Here is a 15,442-nt window from a genome sequence, read left to right as displayed (position 1 = left end):
GCTTTGGACGGGAGGCGGGGCAAACCCCGCCACGTAGAGGCGCCGCGCGGACAAAGATTGACCGCGATAGCGCGCTCCACTGACGGGATCGCCTCATACCCCCTGGCAGCTCCGCCGTCAAGGGCGGTGAGGGCGGAGGCACACACAGCACGGGCAGAGAAAGGTGCCCTCCAAGACTGCGTGAGCCTACTGTGCACTTCCGGGAAGAAGGGGACGAGAGGCTTCGAAGGCTTCGCCTTCTGGTCCTCTACGTAGCACCCATCTAGTCGGTCCGGCCGCGGAGCTGGGGGATAAACCATCTCCAACCCCACGGCCGAAGCAGCCCGGGAAAGCACGGCTAACATGTCCGCTTCAGGATCCGATTTGACAGCGCTCACCTGCCCGGAGGGGGCGAGCGGGTCCGGATCTTCGTCGGACAGTGAAAGCCCACCCTCCGATGCCGCGGAGGACATCTGATCTCCGGTGTCAGCGAGTGTGAGAGCTACCATCTGGTTAGACGGATCACTCTCACCACCCGAAGCTTGGATGGAGCGCCGTAAGGAGCGAGAGGTCCGCGAGCCCGTGGGCGGCGGATTATCTCCCGCTGAAACCCTCAGATCTGCCCGAGCGCCCGCTGCTTTTTTAGAACAGGAGGCAACTGGGGTGGCTCGCTCTCTTGCGAAAGTTAGCCGCGATCTTAGCTGTGCAACGGTCATGGCATCGCAATGACGACATGAACCGCCCGCGAGCACCGCATTAACATGCTGGACCCCCAAACATGCAATGCAGTGATCGTGTCCATCATCCGGAGCCAGGAAACCCCCGCATCCAGAAACACACAGTCGGAGCGCCATCCTGAAAAGGACGTGCTGCACGACTGTGTTGCTCTTTTAGGAAAGTTGCAACTATACGCACCGCTCTGGAGGACCGGACCCAAAGAACCGCAGGCAAGGGAGTAACCCAGCTCGACCGTCTGCCACCGCGAAGACCCACTCTGGACCGGGAGACACACTCGTTCGCTCTGAAGTGCTGATCAGCAAGAGGAACCCTCATCGACTCACTCAGAAAGGATCTGAAGCGAAAAGGATGGCGTCTGCTGGCTTCAGGTGTGCTTATATGCTGAGATAATTGCAGATGTCGCACACCTGCGCAAGCTTACGCTGCCAATTAATTTCATTCATTGGCCCGTTCAATACTCTCCAGACAAGCGGCTTCTGATCCGAATACTCCCAATGCGTGGATTTTACAAATCAAATCCACTTATAGTGCTGAAGTTCCCCCCGAAGGGGAACAATGATTACTAGTTGGCGGGGCTTTATTCGCTCTATTGACTGTTACACATTTCCCCATTCAAAACTATACAAGCGACATGTCTTGTTTATTCTATATTCTTTGTCTTAACCTAACCCTAGCCCTAAAGCCAACCCTCATAGGAAACATTCTGTAGTGACAAATTTTCTAAATACTTCATTTTTAAACCGTTTTATCATTAGTGTCTCCAAAAGTTAAACTTAATTGCTATTGCTATACTTGTGGGTAGATTTGGTCCCCACAACAGGATGAATTCCAGGACATTCATAAAGAGTGTAGCTGTTCCCTATAGAATAGACAAACACAGATTCAGCGCTGTCACATATACAGTCCTGCTCGAGGGCTCAACATGCCTGAGTCGCATTAGAAACACTGGACACAGTGTCAAATGAATGCGCAAATCCATCTCACTGCCTCACAGCCAGCCATAAATAAAACCTGTTTACATAAATCGGCAACATCTAGTTATTCCATCCACAAAGTATCTGTTCTTAAATGTCACATATTATGTTTCCTAAGCATTCGCTTGCCATCTCTTCTGTGGTAGTTCAGCATCGGCTGTCTTTCCACATCACAAGCAGTTCATTTTTAATTGAACACCTCTGTGAATGCCGTGCATCAACTGCGGTCTTCTTGCTTTGTGTTCCTATGGACCACACTGTGCATGTTCTCTCTGTATTTTTAGAAAGCTGTTCTCGTTCTCTCTGTGTCTCACACTCGCTCTTGCAGTTATTTTATTCTAAAGACTGTGAGCTCCATGACAGTAAGCAAGTGTCTGCGGGGAATGCAATACTTGCAGCTCTGCAGTCTGTACATATTCTTCTCCAGAAACACAATATTCTGATTCAGAATGCTTTAGTTGGTTAGAACAAAGTGTCACTGCTGCTTTTATTTATTTTTTGAAACAATATGTTGACATATTTAACAGTGCTCAGTCTATTTTTTAACAGGTATGCATTTGCAACTGAAAATATATAACATCTTATGCATTTTGGGCATTTATATATATGAAAACATTGCTTTGGAGTTGAGGGTTGAAAATGGGTTTTACACTTTTGAAAATGACATTTTGAAAGGATTATTTGGTGAAATACGAATCGCAATTTAATGAAACTGCTTTTACAAAGACACACCTTTATCTTCTCAATATTTTGATCTCTAGAAGATTTGATCGCTCATACTTTGAAATGCTTGATTCTGATTGGTTCATACTTAAAGCAAAACTTTTAAAAATTGCAAAGCAATTTGTCATCTTTTAAAAGTAACTAAAATATAATAATATAGGTGCTGCTGCAACCTTTTTATATGACTAAAGTACACAAAGGTTTAAAGTCTATATTTTGGCAACCTGTTTGAAAGAAGCCACATATCCATTATAGTGGACATTAATTAATATAGTTTCACACTCAAAGAACACATGTTGTGTTTTTAAGTGAAGTTTTCTAAACTAATTTTGGGGGAAGCATACTCAGAGCAATATAACAATGCTAATTCATCATTGACAATAATATAATTATTCAATCAGCATTAGAACAAACCAATATAAATAATGTAATGCTCATTTATATTATAGGGATTGTATACAGTTTAACCCAAAGAATGACCAGTCTGTCAGATGAAGAAGAGCCGGAGTCAGAGATTTAAATAAATAAATAAAGTTTACTGAAGATAGTTTGCAGTTTTATCAGCACAGCCAGCTTCAACACTTGCAATAAGTTCCTAGGCTGCTCTTCTTACAATCACCAATCAATAACAATTGTACTCTCACATAACCTCATTAACTGCGTAATACATATAGGTGTCCTAACCTGATTGGTTAAAACACAGATAGACTAGGAAAATATCCAAGTCAGGTTTGTGTGCGTATATTCTGAACAATATCTTAAGCATAAACATCACACATCCACGAGACTGTTTAGAGCTGACTCCAGACCTGTAAAACAGACCCACAATAAAATAGAACACACACACCTAAAGTACAATCTGTTTCTTATTCAAGACTGAGTGTACTCTTTGACGTCTTTATCAAAACTGGTTAAAAACCGGTATAATCTACATTCAGGCAGTTATATATTTAATACACAGAGTCTTTCTTGAATATAAAGTAGAATCACTTTAAAAGAATTAACCATAAAAATAGAAAAATCACTTTAGACATTTTAGATAGTTATAACTCATAGAAACAACAATAGAAACAGTTGCTTCCAGTCCTCAGCCCTCAGTTCCTCTCAAGGTCTCTGAGACCTCTGACCTAATTTGTTGGCTCCTGAAAGTAGTTATAAAGAGACAGGCAAATGCACTGAACATTCTTATATTAAGTAAACTGTTAACTTATTCGTTAGTTAATATCAATTTAAAGGTAAATACTCATTCAAATAATCAAATAATTATATTTAATACAACAAATTGTGAGAAACTGGTTGATGAAAAGGATAAACGTTTGTCCATGATGAGACGGATTGGATAGCAGAAATCCGAATCCTTCAAAATAGCGCATTTATCGTGTATGGCCAAACACCTAAAGCTCTAAACAATTATAAAAGGGGACGGGGGATTGTCTACACCATTGTTCCACACCACCACCAGTGTGCATCATCCACTTGGATGATGCAACGGCAGTCACAGGACAACTGTGCCTGTGCACGGATCACACACCAGGGGGAGTGGAGAGTCAGTGATAGAGCCAATTCGGTGGATGGAGATGATTGGAAGGTCATGATTGGTAAAGGTCGATGGAGGGAATTTGGCCAGGACACCGGGGTTACACCCCTACTCTTTACGAGAAGTGCCATTGGATTTATATGACCACTGAAAGACGGTGCTCACTGACAGTATAGTGTCCCCTTTACTTTAATGGGGCATTAGGACTCACACAGACTGCAGGTTGAGTGCCACCCCTGTTGGCCTCACTAGCACCCCTTCCAACAGCAATCTAAATTTCCCATGTGGTCTCCCATCTAGGTACCGACCAGGCTCAGTCCTGCTTAGCTTCAGTGAGTAACCAGTCCTCTAAAGTGATATTTCCCTCTCTCTTTACTTTACCTTTCTTGGGCATTAGGACTCACATAAACTATAGGTTGGGTGCCCCTGCTGGCCTCACTAACACCACTTCCAACAGCATGTGGTCTCCCATCCAGGTACTGACCAGGCTCAGCCCTGCTTAACTTCAGTGAGAAACTGGTCTTGGGCTGTGGGGTTATAAGACTGTGGCCAATAATCAAGTATGTCCTACCCCATTATCTCTCAGTCTTCAGATGTTCTTCACCACCCCATTTTCACACCTTCAAATTTACTTACTTAAGGGGGAGCATTCTGAGGCCAGGCTATACACTGCACTTGGACCCCTCTCACTCTTTCTCTCTTCTGACTAGGGAAATAATGCTGCTATTACTAAAGAAACCTTTCGTTCCCCGAGAGGGGGAATGGAAATGCTATGTGGAAACTTCCACTATGGGGATTTCGTCAAAAACCAATCTTCTAAAAGAGTATTAAATCGGGCCAATGAAATGCCAATAAGTTGGTGGCGTCAGCATGCACACCTGGTGTCAATGAAAATTAGTCATGCTATAAAGACGTGACTAGTGCAATGCACAACATCCATTTCTGGCTGAAGAGACATTCACGCTCAACAGCTAAGGGACAATCGTTGTGGCGAAGGAACATAGCACCCCCCCCTCCCTCGGGGAACAAGGGTTACTTTATTTACTGTAGCATTCCCCTTCGGATGGGGAACTCCAATGCTATGTGGAAACTTCCACTATGGGGAAATCTATAGAAAACTCCACAACGAAAAATCTTTACCTACGTCCCTGGTGAAGAGTGTGCCACGCAGTAGAGCAAGTGTACCTGCATCGCCCCGAGACGCAGCCTTCGAACATGTCCCCTGGCCCTTACCTACCTGTTCATGTTTAGCTCTATTTCTTGGGGAGTCGCAAATAGCCCAGTAAAATATGGTTTTAAATACGACCCGTACGCTGCAGAGGCCACCTGCTACCAAAAAAAAGGGGAGATCTGATGACAACCTTTGGACTAGCCCAGAGAGGGTGAGTACACGCATCAGGATGTCATAAGCCAATAAATTATATCACCCATCGCCTCCGACTGCTCCTTCACCGGCGTGAATTCCTAGACGAATTCACAGACGTTGTTTTTTTTCTGTGCGGAGCTCATGCTTAGTCCTGGGTCAGAACCATCCTCGCGCAGCTGGGCCAGCGCCTGCGCTTCGTAGCGCTGGTAGGTGGCCATAGCCTGCATAGTGAGGACGGAGGCACATGCAGCACACTGTGTGAGCCTACTGTGCGCATTCAGGACGAAGGGGACGGGGAGGCTTAGAAGGTCTTGCCTTCATCCTCCACATAACACCGCTCTAGTCGTTCCGGCCGCGGGGCTGGGGGATAAATCATTTCCAGATCCACGGCCGAAGCAGCCTGAGGAAGCACCGCCACGAAGTCTGCTTCTAGATTCGACGCCACGCTCATCATCCCGGAGGGATGGAGCGGGTTTGAATCCTCATCAGTCAATGACAGCCCATTCTCCGATGCAGCGATGGATCCAAGGACGGATCGCTTCTCTTTACCTGGGGCTTAGATGGAGCACATGAAGGAGCGAGATGTCTGCAGCCCAAAGGCAACGGATTTACTCCCACTGTAACCAGATCTGTCCGAGTTTCCAACCGCAGTGCGGGGGACAACTGGGGTGGATCGCTCTTTTGCAAGAGCGAGCCGCGATCTTAACTGCGCAACAGACATGACATCACAGTGACGTCATGCACTGCCCGCGAGCACCGCATTAACATGCTGGACCCCCAGACATGAAACGCTGTGCTCGTGCCCATTATCCGGGGACATGAAACCACCGCATCCAAAAACACACTGTCAGAGCGACTTCTTGAAAAAGACGTGCTGCACAACCGTGTTGCTCTTTTAGGAAAGCTTTTTTCCTATATACAAACCGCTCTTGGAGGACTGGACCCAAAGGACGCAAGACAAGAGAGAAAAACACAGCTCGACCGTCTGCCACTGTGTATACGCACTCTGGACCGGGAGAAGCTACTTCTCGATCGCTCTCTGTAGACATAGGTGGGAGATACCCTCAAAGACTCTCTCAGAAGCTTCGTGAAGCTTAAAAGGATGTTGAGCATTGCACTAGCCCGTCTTTATAGCATGACTAATTGTCATTGACACCAGCTGTGCACGCTGACACCATTTCATTTCATTAGCCTGTTTTTACACTCTTTCAGATGATTGGATTCTGACAAAATCCCCATAGTGGAAGTTTCCACATAGCATTGGAGTTCCCCGTTTGAAGGGGAACACAAATTAGTGTTTTCTCCCCGGACAGCGCACCAAATATGCCTAAACCTATTGTCAATTATTAAGTGTGATCCCTTGAAATTTAGTATACTTCTATTGATTTTATGTAATATTTTCAAGTCAAAGCAATATAGCAAACTCATAAAAATAATTGATAATGACTTAATGAATTTATTTAAAAAAAAAACCTTTTTGACTTTTCATCACTGACCCCAAACTTTATAACAGTATTTATGTTCCTATTTTAGTTATCATATGTTTATATGCTCTTGTTTTGTTATATTTACACTTAATTTGGTAATTTAAATATTAATTCACATACCCAATTTTTACAAGCACATCTGAAACATTTGACTATCAAATGAATCTTTGTCAAGCACATTTCCCATATACTCCATGATGACAGAGTTTTAGGTGAACTGTCTCTTTAAATACTGGGAAAACCAGCAAAAGTTAGAGAATTTGGCTCATGGTCTTATTAGCTCCTATTTGATCCAGGAGGTTATTATGAATTTGATATTGATCTCTTGCTCTACACCTTAAATTACCTTTGAGATGTGTCTATTGGCACTGAATGGAGCACCATGTTTTCCTCTTTATCTCTTTCTTATCATCAGCTGAGCTCAGTCTGTCTCTGTATACGTTGAGGTCAGCAGTTTGGCCGTCACCGCCTGGCTTTAACAGATTGCTGGTTCACTCATCTTGTGCGTCTTCCAGGTTTGTGATGCACCTGCCATCATTTCACAAACTCATGGACATCTGAAAGAATTAAAAGCACAGTCAACAGAAAACACCCCAGAGCTAGACCTTTGACTTATGGTACAAGAGGGATAAAGGAAAACAGTAAAATTGTGCTTTTCACTGCACGCATAGGGTATAAATGCATATGTTTTGTTTCTAAATAATAAACAGGTATAAATGTGTGTATTTCAAATGGGACAGTTTGGTGTCAGTTGACAAGCATTGCTATGCTATTGTCAATTGAATTGCATTGTACATTTATTATTTATATATATATATATATATATATATATATATATATATATATATATATATATATATATATATATATATATATATATACAGAGGTTCTTTTAAATTAATATTTACAAGCATAACATCAGTGTGTACTACTACTGCTAATACTACAACTAATAATAATAACAATAATAATAACTGTAACTTAAACATGTCAAAATTAGAACTGTCCTTATAATTAAAAATGTTGTTGTTTGAAATGATTTAATTGGTGTTGCAGTATTACAAGCTTTAACACAGAACTTATGAATGACGCCTTATACATACTTTCCAACAACTGATATTCCAACAGCTTTCATTTATAACCTTCTTTTTTGCTGCTGAATATTATTGAAAACAAACATAATATTGTATTATCATCATATATACAACATAGTCAATATAAATATTATCTCCAGTAAATATTATAACAAATAAATAACAAGTCTAGTATATCCAGATGCATCAGAATAATGTAGTTACTAGCTAACAATGTTTATATATTATACTATATACTATGCCTGTCTTAACGGCCTCTGAGCTAACTTACCAGAACTGTCTGCATCACTGCTCTTATCAAATGTCCAATCTGCATCATTCTCATGGTCACTGAACCCCATCACATCCTTACTTTCAAAAGTAATTAATCAAAAGTATTGTCATTAAAACTAGATCCTCAATGCAAATGCATTTATGTTGTTGTTGTTACAACTTAAAGGATCACAGCTGACCTTGCTAGCTAGCTAACCCATTGCAATATTTTAGATTCCACTATTCCAAGATTTACAAAAAAATAAATTGCTAAGAACTTTTTTTGGGGTTGTGCATATGGCATCATAACTCACTGGGATTTTTTTTGTTGATCTGACATGAGTTGATCACTGCATGTCATGTGACTTAACCTAAGCACATCATTGGCTAAACTAGGTCTTTTCTTTCCAACAAAAAAATTAGAATGTTGGTTTTAAAGACACAGTAGCAGGGAAATGAACATAAATATCATGTTACCATATGGCAACACCATGAGGTAGAGGGATAATAATAATAATACAGCAATAAAATTATCTCAATTCATACAAAACTAACAAATAACACATTATTGACTACCTAAAATGAAGTGTTCATTGCTGCTTGATATTTACGCAAGTGCTTCATTTTTTTCATACATTGTTTTTATTTATTTATTTTTTTGCATCAGCTGGTCGATACTTTGCTTTTTAGTTGTTTTTAAAGTTCACCGGCATGTAGATGAATCCAGTGTGTTCTTGATAATGAATGTAGCACTTTGTAACTCCCTGAAGACGTGGTAGCAAATGAAAGATGACAGATTTTAGTTTGAAGGTTAAATTTAGCATTGTCTATTATCACCTGCTGTGTTTTCAGTGGGCCCTGTAACAAAATGTAATTGTAAATCTACACTATTTTCATGTTGTTTATCTCTTCTGATTTCCATATATATATATATATATATATATATATATATATATATATATATATATATATATTTTTTTTTTTTTTTTTTTTTTTTTTTACAAATAGTAATCATCAGGCTCTTCTGCTATGTCTGGATTGATTGTTTGGCAGGAAAGTATGTCAGCTGAATGCAGCAGCTGTAAACAGCTGGAAGTCATGTGGAGCAGGGGTACAGATGAGTTTACATTAGTACCCAAGTAAATGACTGCCGGTGTGAAATATGACCAGACTTTATAAGCTTGGTGTTCTTTTTCATAAACACTTGAGCAGGTCATCCAGTCTGCTTTTACATGGCATTAAATTCGGGGAGTTTATGTCAGTGCCACTTTCCATTACACATCAATATGACTTTGTCCTGTGACTTTTTTTTTTCAGAAAGGTCTTGACATAAATCTGTGATATTTGTGTCCCATAATCAACATGCAAACCAGATACACCAGCCTTAATATCTAATAAAAATGTACCCTTGCTAACATTTTCACCATTATTTACACATTTTTTACACCATTATTTGCATACATGTGAGACAGTGTATTTCTTAGAATAGCAAGATTACACTCAGGTTTCCCATTAAACATGTTGGTAACAGAGTTTAAAAAAAAAACTGCAAACCACATAGAAGAATTATAGAAAATAAAAATAAAATAAATGTAAATTAATACAATTTAAAAAGTAAATATATTAACAATTATTACTTATTAAATAAGTAATATATTAACAAGTAAAAAATAATAACAACAAATAAAGACACGAGTTTTGGATGACGTAGATGCTTTCTTTTTGATCAAAAAACCATCTCAATCATTTTGTTTAGATGTTGGTGACATTAGATTGTAGTTTTGAAAAATTCTGACCTCAAGATACTACTACATGTGCAATTCCCCAGCTGGGTTTACTGGATATTACCCAATTTGCCATTATTAATGAAGAGCACTGTGTATATTTTGAAAACGCATTATTGTGTGTCTTTTTTGTAGATAGTGACCGATGCTACATATGTATGTTTTTGTGTAGATGGCGGAACCAAGAAGCTGCGCAGTACCATCCGGCGGAGCACAGAGACGGGTATTGCAGTGGAGATGAGGAACCGCGTCACACGGCAGGGCAGTAAGGATTCAACAGACGGAAGCACCAACAGCAACAGCTCTGACGGAACGTGAGTGCGATAATAAAATACAATCATCAACAGACAAATTCATTATCAAATTAACTATTAATTATACCCCTAATTATGATCGTATCTTGAAAAGCTTCATGCAATTCACTGATATGTTTGTAATGTGAGATGTGTAGCTGTTTCCATCCAAAGATGCGAATGAAATTCATGCACAAAACTGAAATATCAGTTGTGTGTGTATGTTTGTTGTGTGTGTGCATTTTCAACAGTTATGCGCATCTTGGCATTTCCATTGTGCTTTTTAAAAATATAGCTGGATGGAATGATGAAGTAGGTCTCACAAAACTATTACATCATTTGCAAACATACTTGCTTTGTATTAAAGGGGACCTACAGTATTATGCCCCTTTGAGCAAAATGTCAAATTCATCAGATGTCTCTGATGTCCCTAGACTGTGTTTGTGAAGTTTTATCTCAAAATACCCCACAAATAGTGGTTTAGAACTCTTTGAAACTGCCCCTTTTACGCTTTGATACTCATTTTGCCATTTTGGTGACTGTTGCTTTAAATTCAAATGAGATTTTGCACACAGCTCACCTTTCAAAAAAGGGCGGAGCTACTGTGGCAGCAAAGTGGCAGATTTAAAAATAAGACACATCCAATGCTAAGAGAGTGTCACCAATGGGTGGGTCTTTCTCCCTCTGATGACACACACAAAGGGAAGATGTCAATCAAAGTGTTTCTGCAAACTGTTTTTTATCAAGTGTGATTATAAAAACTAAAATTTATACATTTTTACCATTAGAAGCTGGTTATATTTAGTATAGCCACACAACAGAGTTTAAACTTTCCCCTTATAAAACTTTTATAAAACTTTATTGTGTTTGAAAAATGGCTTATTTCACACATCTCAATGGGTCTGCTTTAGGTTCATCTTCCCCACCACTCGCCTGGGCCCTGAGAGCCAGTTCAGTGATTTTCTGGATGGCCTTGGTCCTGCTCAGATAGTGGGGCGTCAGACATTAGCCACACCATCAATGGGTAAGAGACATGTGTATATATACAGTTGAAGTCAAAATTATTAGCCCTGATAAATGATTTGCCCCCCTGTTTAATTCTGTTTAACAGAAAGATTTTTTCAACCCTTTTTTAAGCATAATACCTTAAATAAATATTTTCTAATAACTGATTTATTTTATCTTTGCCAGATATTTTTAAAGATACTAGTATTTACTTTTAAGAGCAATTTAAAAGCTTAATTAGGTATGTTAGGGTAATTAGGCAAATCATTCATTCATTCATTTTCTTGTCGGCTTAGTCCCTTTATTAATCCGGGGTTGCCACAGCAGAATGAACTGCCAACTTATCCAGCATATGTTTTACGCAGCGGATGCCCTTTCAGCCGCAACCCATCTCTGGGAAACATCCACACACATTCACACACACACTACGGACAATTTAGCCTACCCAATTCACCTGTACCACATGTCTTTGGACTGTGGGGGAAACCGGAGCACCCGAAGAAAACCCACACGAAGGCAGGGAGAACATGCAAACTCCACACAGAAACGCCAACTGAGCCGAGGTTTGAACCAGCAACCCAGCGACCTTCTTGCTGTGAGGCGACAGAACTACCTACTGCGCCACTGCCTCGCCCCTAGGCAAATCATTGTATAACAATGGTTTCATCTGTAGACAATTGAAAACAATTATTGCTTAAGGGGGCTGATATTAACATTAAAATGTTTTTTTTTTTAATGTAACGGTTTTTATTCTAGCCAAAATAAAACAAATAAGACTTTCTCCAGAAGAACAAATGTTATAGGAAAAAATGTGACAAATTCCTTGCTCTGTTAAACATCTTTTGGGAAATATTTGAAAAAGAAAAGAAATATACACACTACTGCAGTATAAAACCATACAGTCCAATTAAAAAGGAGAAATGTGAAACTGTTTCTCAAGACTTATAATTTATAGTTTTGTGTTTGGGTAAAACAATTGTTTTGTTTTAATCTGTAAACAGTTTCTGTAAAGAAAAGTTTGGAATTGAAAAATTTGAATTAGAAAGAATTTAAAAAAAAGGTGCCATGTTTTCAGCGGTTGTTTAATTTCGGCTTTAATTTTTGGCTAAACAATAGCAATGTTTTAACTTAAATTAATATTACATGAAATAACCCTGATTATCAGTCACAACATAGAAATCTTTGTCTCATTTCCTGCTTTTTTCTATTATTAGAAATTAAAAATTATTAGAAATTTGGCCATTTATTAACATATCTAACATTTCAGCTAATATATATATATGAACATATGTACATATTTATTATTCCAATGGTTGGAAAAAATATAAACAGCAATTTTTGACAAATTTTATACATGTAAAATCTAAATATAAACCTGAATGTCTTATATGTAATTTGCATAAATTGGCAAATATCAGATTTCTATATACTCTACGCTGACTGAAAGCCACAGACTTCAAATTTGTTTAGATGTGCTCATTTGTCAAGTCAGAATATTTAATTTTGCACGTATTGTAATTTGGGAATTGTGATTATTTGTGGGACCCCAGCATTTAAATGTATCTATTCTATCCCCCTTTTTAATGACAAAATGAAGCCAGAAAGACTCAGAAATGGAGGTTATATCTTGTTCTTTGTCTCCACCTGCTGTTGACATCTCCCAATGCACAATATCTGCCCTGAAGTCTAGATATTCATAAGCTGTCTGGTTTTCTCAGGTGATGTGTACATCGGTGTGGTGGACAGAGGAGGTCAGTTAGAGGTCGAGATTACACAGGCCCGAAGTCTGACCCCTAAACCAGGCTCCAAGAACATTCCAGGTAAACCATTATTAAACATCATTGTTAACGCAATTTATCCACTTTACCTGTTCGGCCAGGCCATTATACACTGGATGTTTTCTTCTCTGTCAGCAACATATATAAAGGTTTATGTCCTGGAGAACGGGATGTGTCTTGCTAAGAAGAAAACCAAAGTGGTGAAGAAAACCCTGGATCCAACCTTCCAGCAGTCCCTGATGTTTGATGAGAGCCCGCAGGGGAAAGTGCTACAGGTATCACAAATTATATAAAGCACTCTGAGATCCTTCACAAACACATTGCTCACAAAAAGCGTATTTGAGGCCATTTGAGGCAAAATCAATCTGGTGTGGTGTCATTTATCATTTAAATCTGGCAAAATTGGTCTGTGATGATGATGTAATAGAAATTAGGAATAGGAAATTTACTCTAGATCATTTCTTCTCTTCAGCCCAGTGAGTTTAGAAATTTTTTTGCTTGTAAATTAAGAAAAAAATAACTTTTTTGTATTAAAATCTAAATATTCAATTTAAAAAAAGTGCAATTAACATTTTAAAAATTTTCACCAGTCTTACTTTTTTTGATGGAAAAATGTAAGTTTGTTGATGCTTCTGTCTTTGACTGTGAAGATTTTAAACTGTGAAAAGTGTTCTATTTTCACAATTTTAAACCCAGTAAAAAATTTTGTACAGCTTTTGCACTGTAGTTTTTTATATTTTCCTTTTTCTTTTTTGTAAGGAATATTTATTGCTTATTTATGCTCTAGTAAATAACTTACTGTAATAAATAAATAAATTAATGTTTTCCAAAATAATAAGTGAAGTTAATTTATAAACTAATTTCGAGAGGATCACATGCTTATGATTGACCACAGCTGGTTCTGCATTAGCTAAGATATCAGATGATTCCTAACTCACTATAAATAACCAGTTATTATTGGTTATATGATTAAAGTCTCTACTGAACCAATTGGCATTTCTGTGCAGTTTGCTTGTTCTCCCCATGCTCGCGTGGGTTTCCCCCGGGTTCCCCAGTTTCCTCCCACAGTCTAAAAACACATGACCTAAGTAAATTGAACATTCTGAGTTGACATTATATCAAACTCTTAGTAAGTCATACATCTTTCTTTAATAATCCCCTGATCTGTTAAAATTAAGTCGAGGGAGTTCATCAAGATCTACCTGTGCTCAAACTCCCCTCTCGCCCTGCTAACTTGAGAGAGCCCAGGGCTCGAGAAACTTCTGAGCTCAGGGCTCTCTCCCGGGACAGCATGCCAAACAAGTGTTATTATCAATCATCAGCTAAGTGTGAACTGTTGAAATAATTATGCAATTGCTTGTGTCATCATACATTTTTTATATTTTTATAAAAGTCATTTATTTTACATTTATTTTAAAGACATGCATTACTGTTTAAAGGTTTGGGGCCTGGAAAATTAATATTTGTTTTATTAAGATTTACTATTCTAGAAAACATTTTTATGCTCACCAATGCTTTATTTATTGGTCTAAAGAACAAAAATACCAGCAATCTATTTAAAAGTTCTTTATTTTATTTTATTACAATTTTAACAATTCAATTTGTTCAGTTTAAAATAATTTCAATTTTATTCCTCTTGGTTTATTCCTTCAGTGTCACAGGATCTTTCAGAAATTATTTTAATATGCCAATTTGATGTTCAAGAAGCAGGAATCTTTAATAAAAATATGGTTTTCTAATCTAAATACGTTTAAAATAATAATATACACTCACCGGCCACTTTGTTAGGTACACCTTACTAGTACTGGGTTGGACCCCCTTTGCCTTCAGAACTGCCTTAATCCTTTGTAGCATAGATTCAACAAGGTACAGGAAATGTTCCAAATATTACATATTTGTTGGTTGCACATTCATGATGCGAATCTCCACCACATCCCAAAGGTGCGCTATTGGATTGAGATCTGGTGACTGTGGAGGCCATTTGAGTACAGTCTGGGATGACATGGCCTGTTATGCTGCTGGAAGTAGCCATTAGAGGATGGATACACTCACTGTGGTCATAAATGAATGGACATGGTCAGCAACAGTACTCGGGTAGGCTGTGGTGTTGACACGATGCTCAAATGCTATTAATGGGCCAAAGTGGGCCAAGAATATATCCCCCACATCATTACACCACTACCAGCAGCCTGAACTGTTGATACAAGGCATGATGGATCCATGCTTTCATGTTGTTGATGCCAAATTCTGACCCTACCATCCGAATGCTGCAGCAGAAATGGAGACTCATCTGACCAGGCAACCTTTTTCCAATCTTCTTTTGTCCAGTTTTGGTGGGCCTGTGCAAACTATAGCCTCAGTTTCCTGTTCTTAGCTTCTAGGAGTGGCACCAGGTGTGACCTTCTGCTGCTGTAGCTCATCCTCCTCAAGTT

At 39.0% G+C, this 15,442-nt stretch overlaps 1 protein-coding gene across 3 annotated transcripts in view; it reads left to right on the top strand.

Annotated features, from left to right (window-relative positions):
- rims3 (regulating synaptic membrane exocytosis 3) overlaps positions 1–15,442 on the top strand; it is a 146,617-nt gene that overhangs the window by 122,388 nt on the left and 8,787 nt on the right. For 2 of the 3 annotated variants that reach the window (XM_087294703.1, NM_001100009.2), the window contains 4 exons: positions 10,107–10,248; positions 11,139–11,251; positions 12,951–13,052; positions 13,146–13,285. In XM_087294703.1, coding sequence (XP_087150829.1) covers positions 10,107–10,248; positions 11,139–11,251; positions 12,951–13,052; positions 13,146–13,285 — 497 coding nt within the window. Of the gene's footprint in view, positions 1–10,106; positions 10,249–11,138; positions 12,324–12,397; positions 13,053–13,145; positions 13,286–15,442 lie in introns of those variants that run through there. The other variant, XR_015516034.1, reaches the window with a different exon arrangement.

The sequence above is a fragment of the Danio rerio genome, chromosome 19, assembly GCF_052040795.2.
Source record: "Danio rerio strain M-AB ecotype USA chromosome 19, GRCz13ab, whole genome shotgun sequence".
NCBI classification, from domain to species: Eukaryota; Metazoa; Chordata; class Actinopteri; order Cypriniformes; family Danionidae; genus Danio; species Danio rerio.
This window is presented reverse-complemented; position numbering and strand designations above follow the sequence as displayed.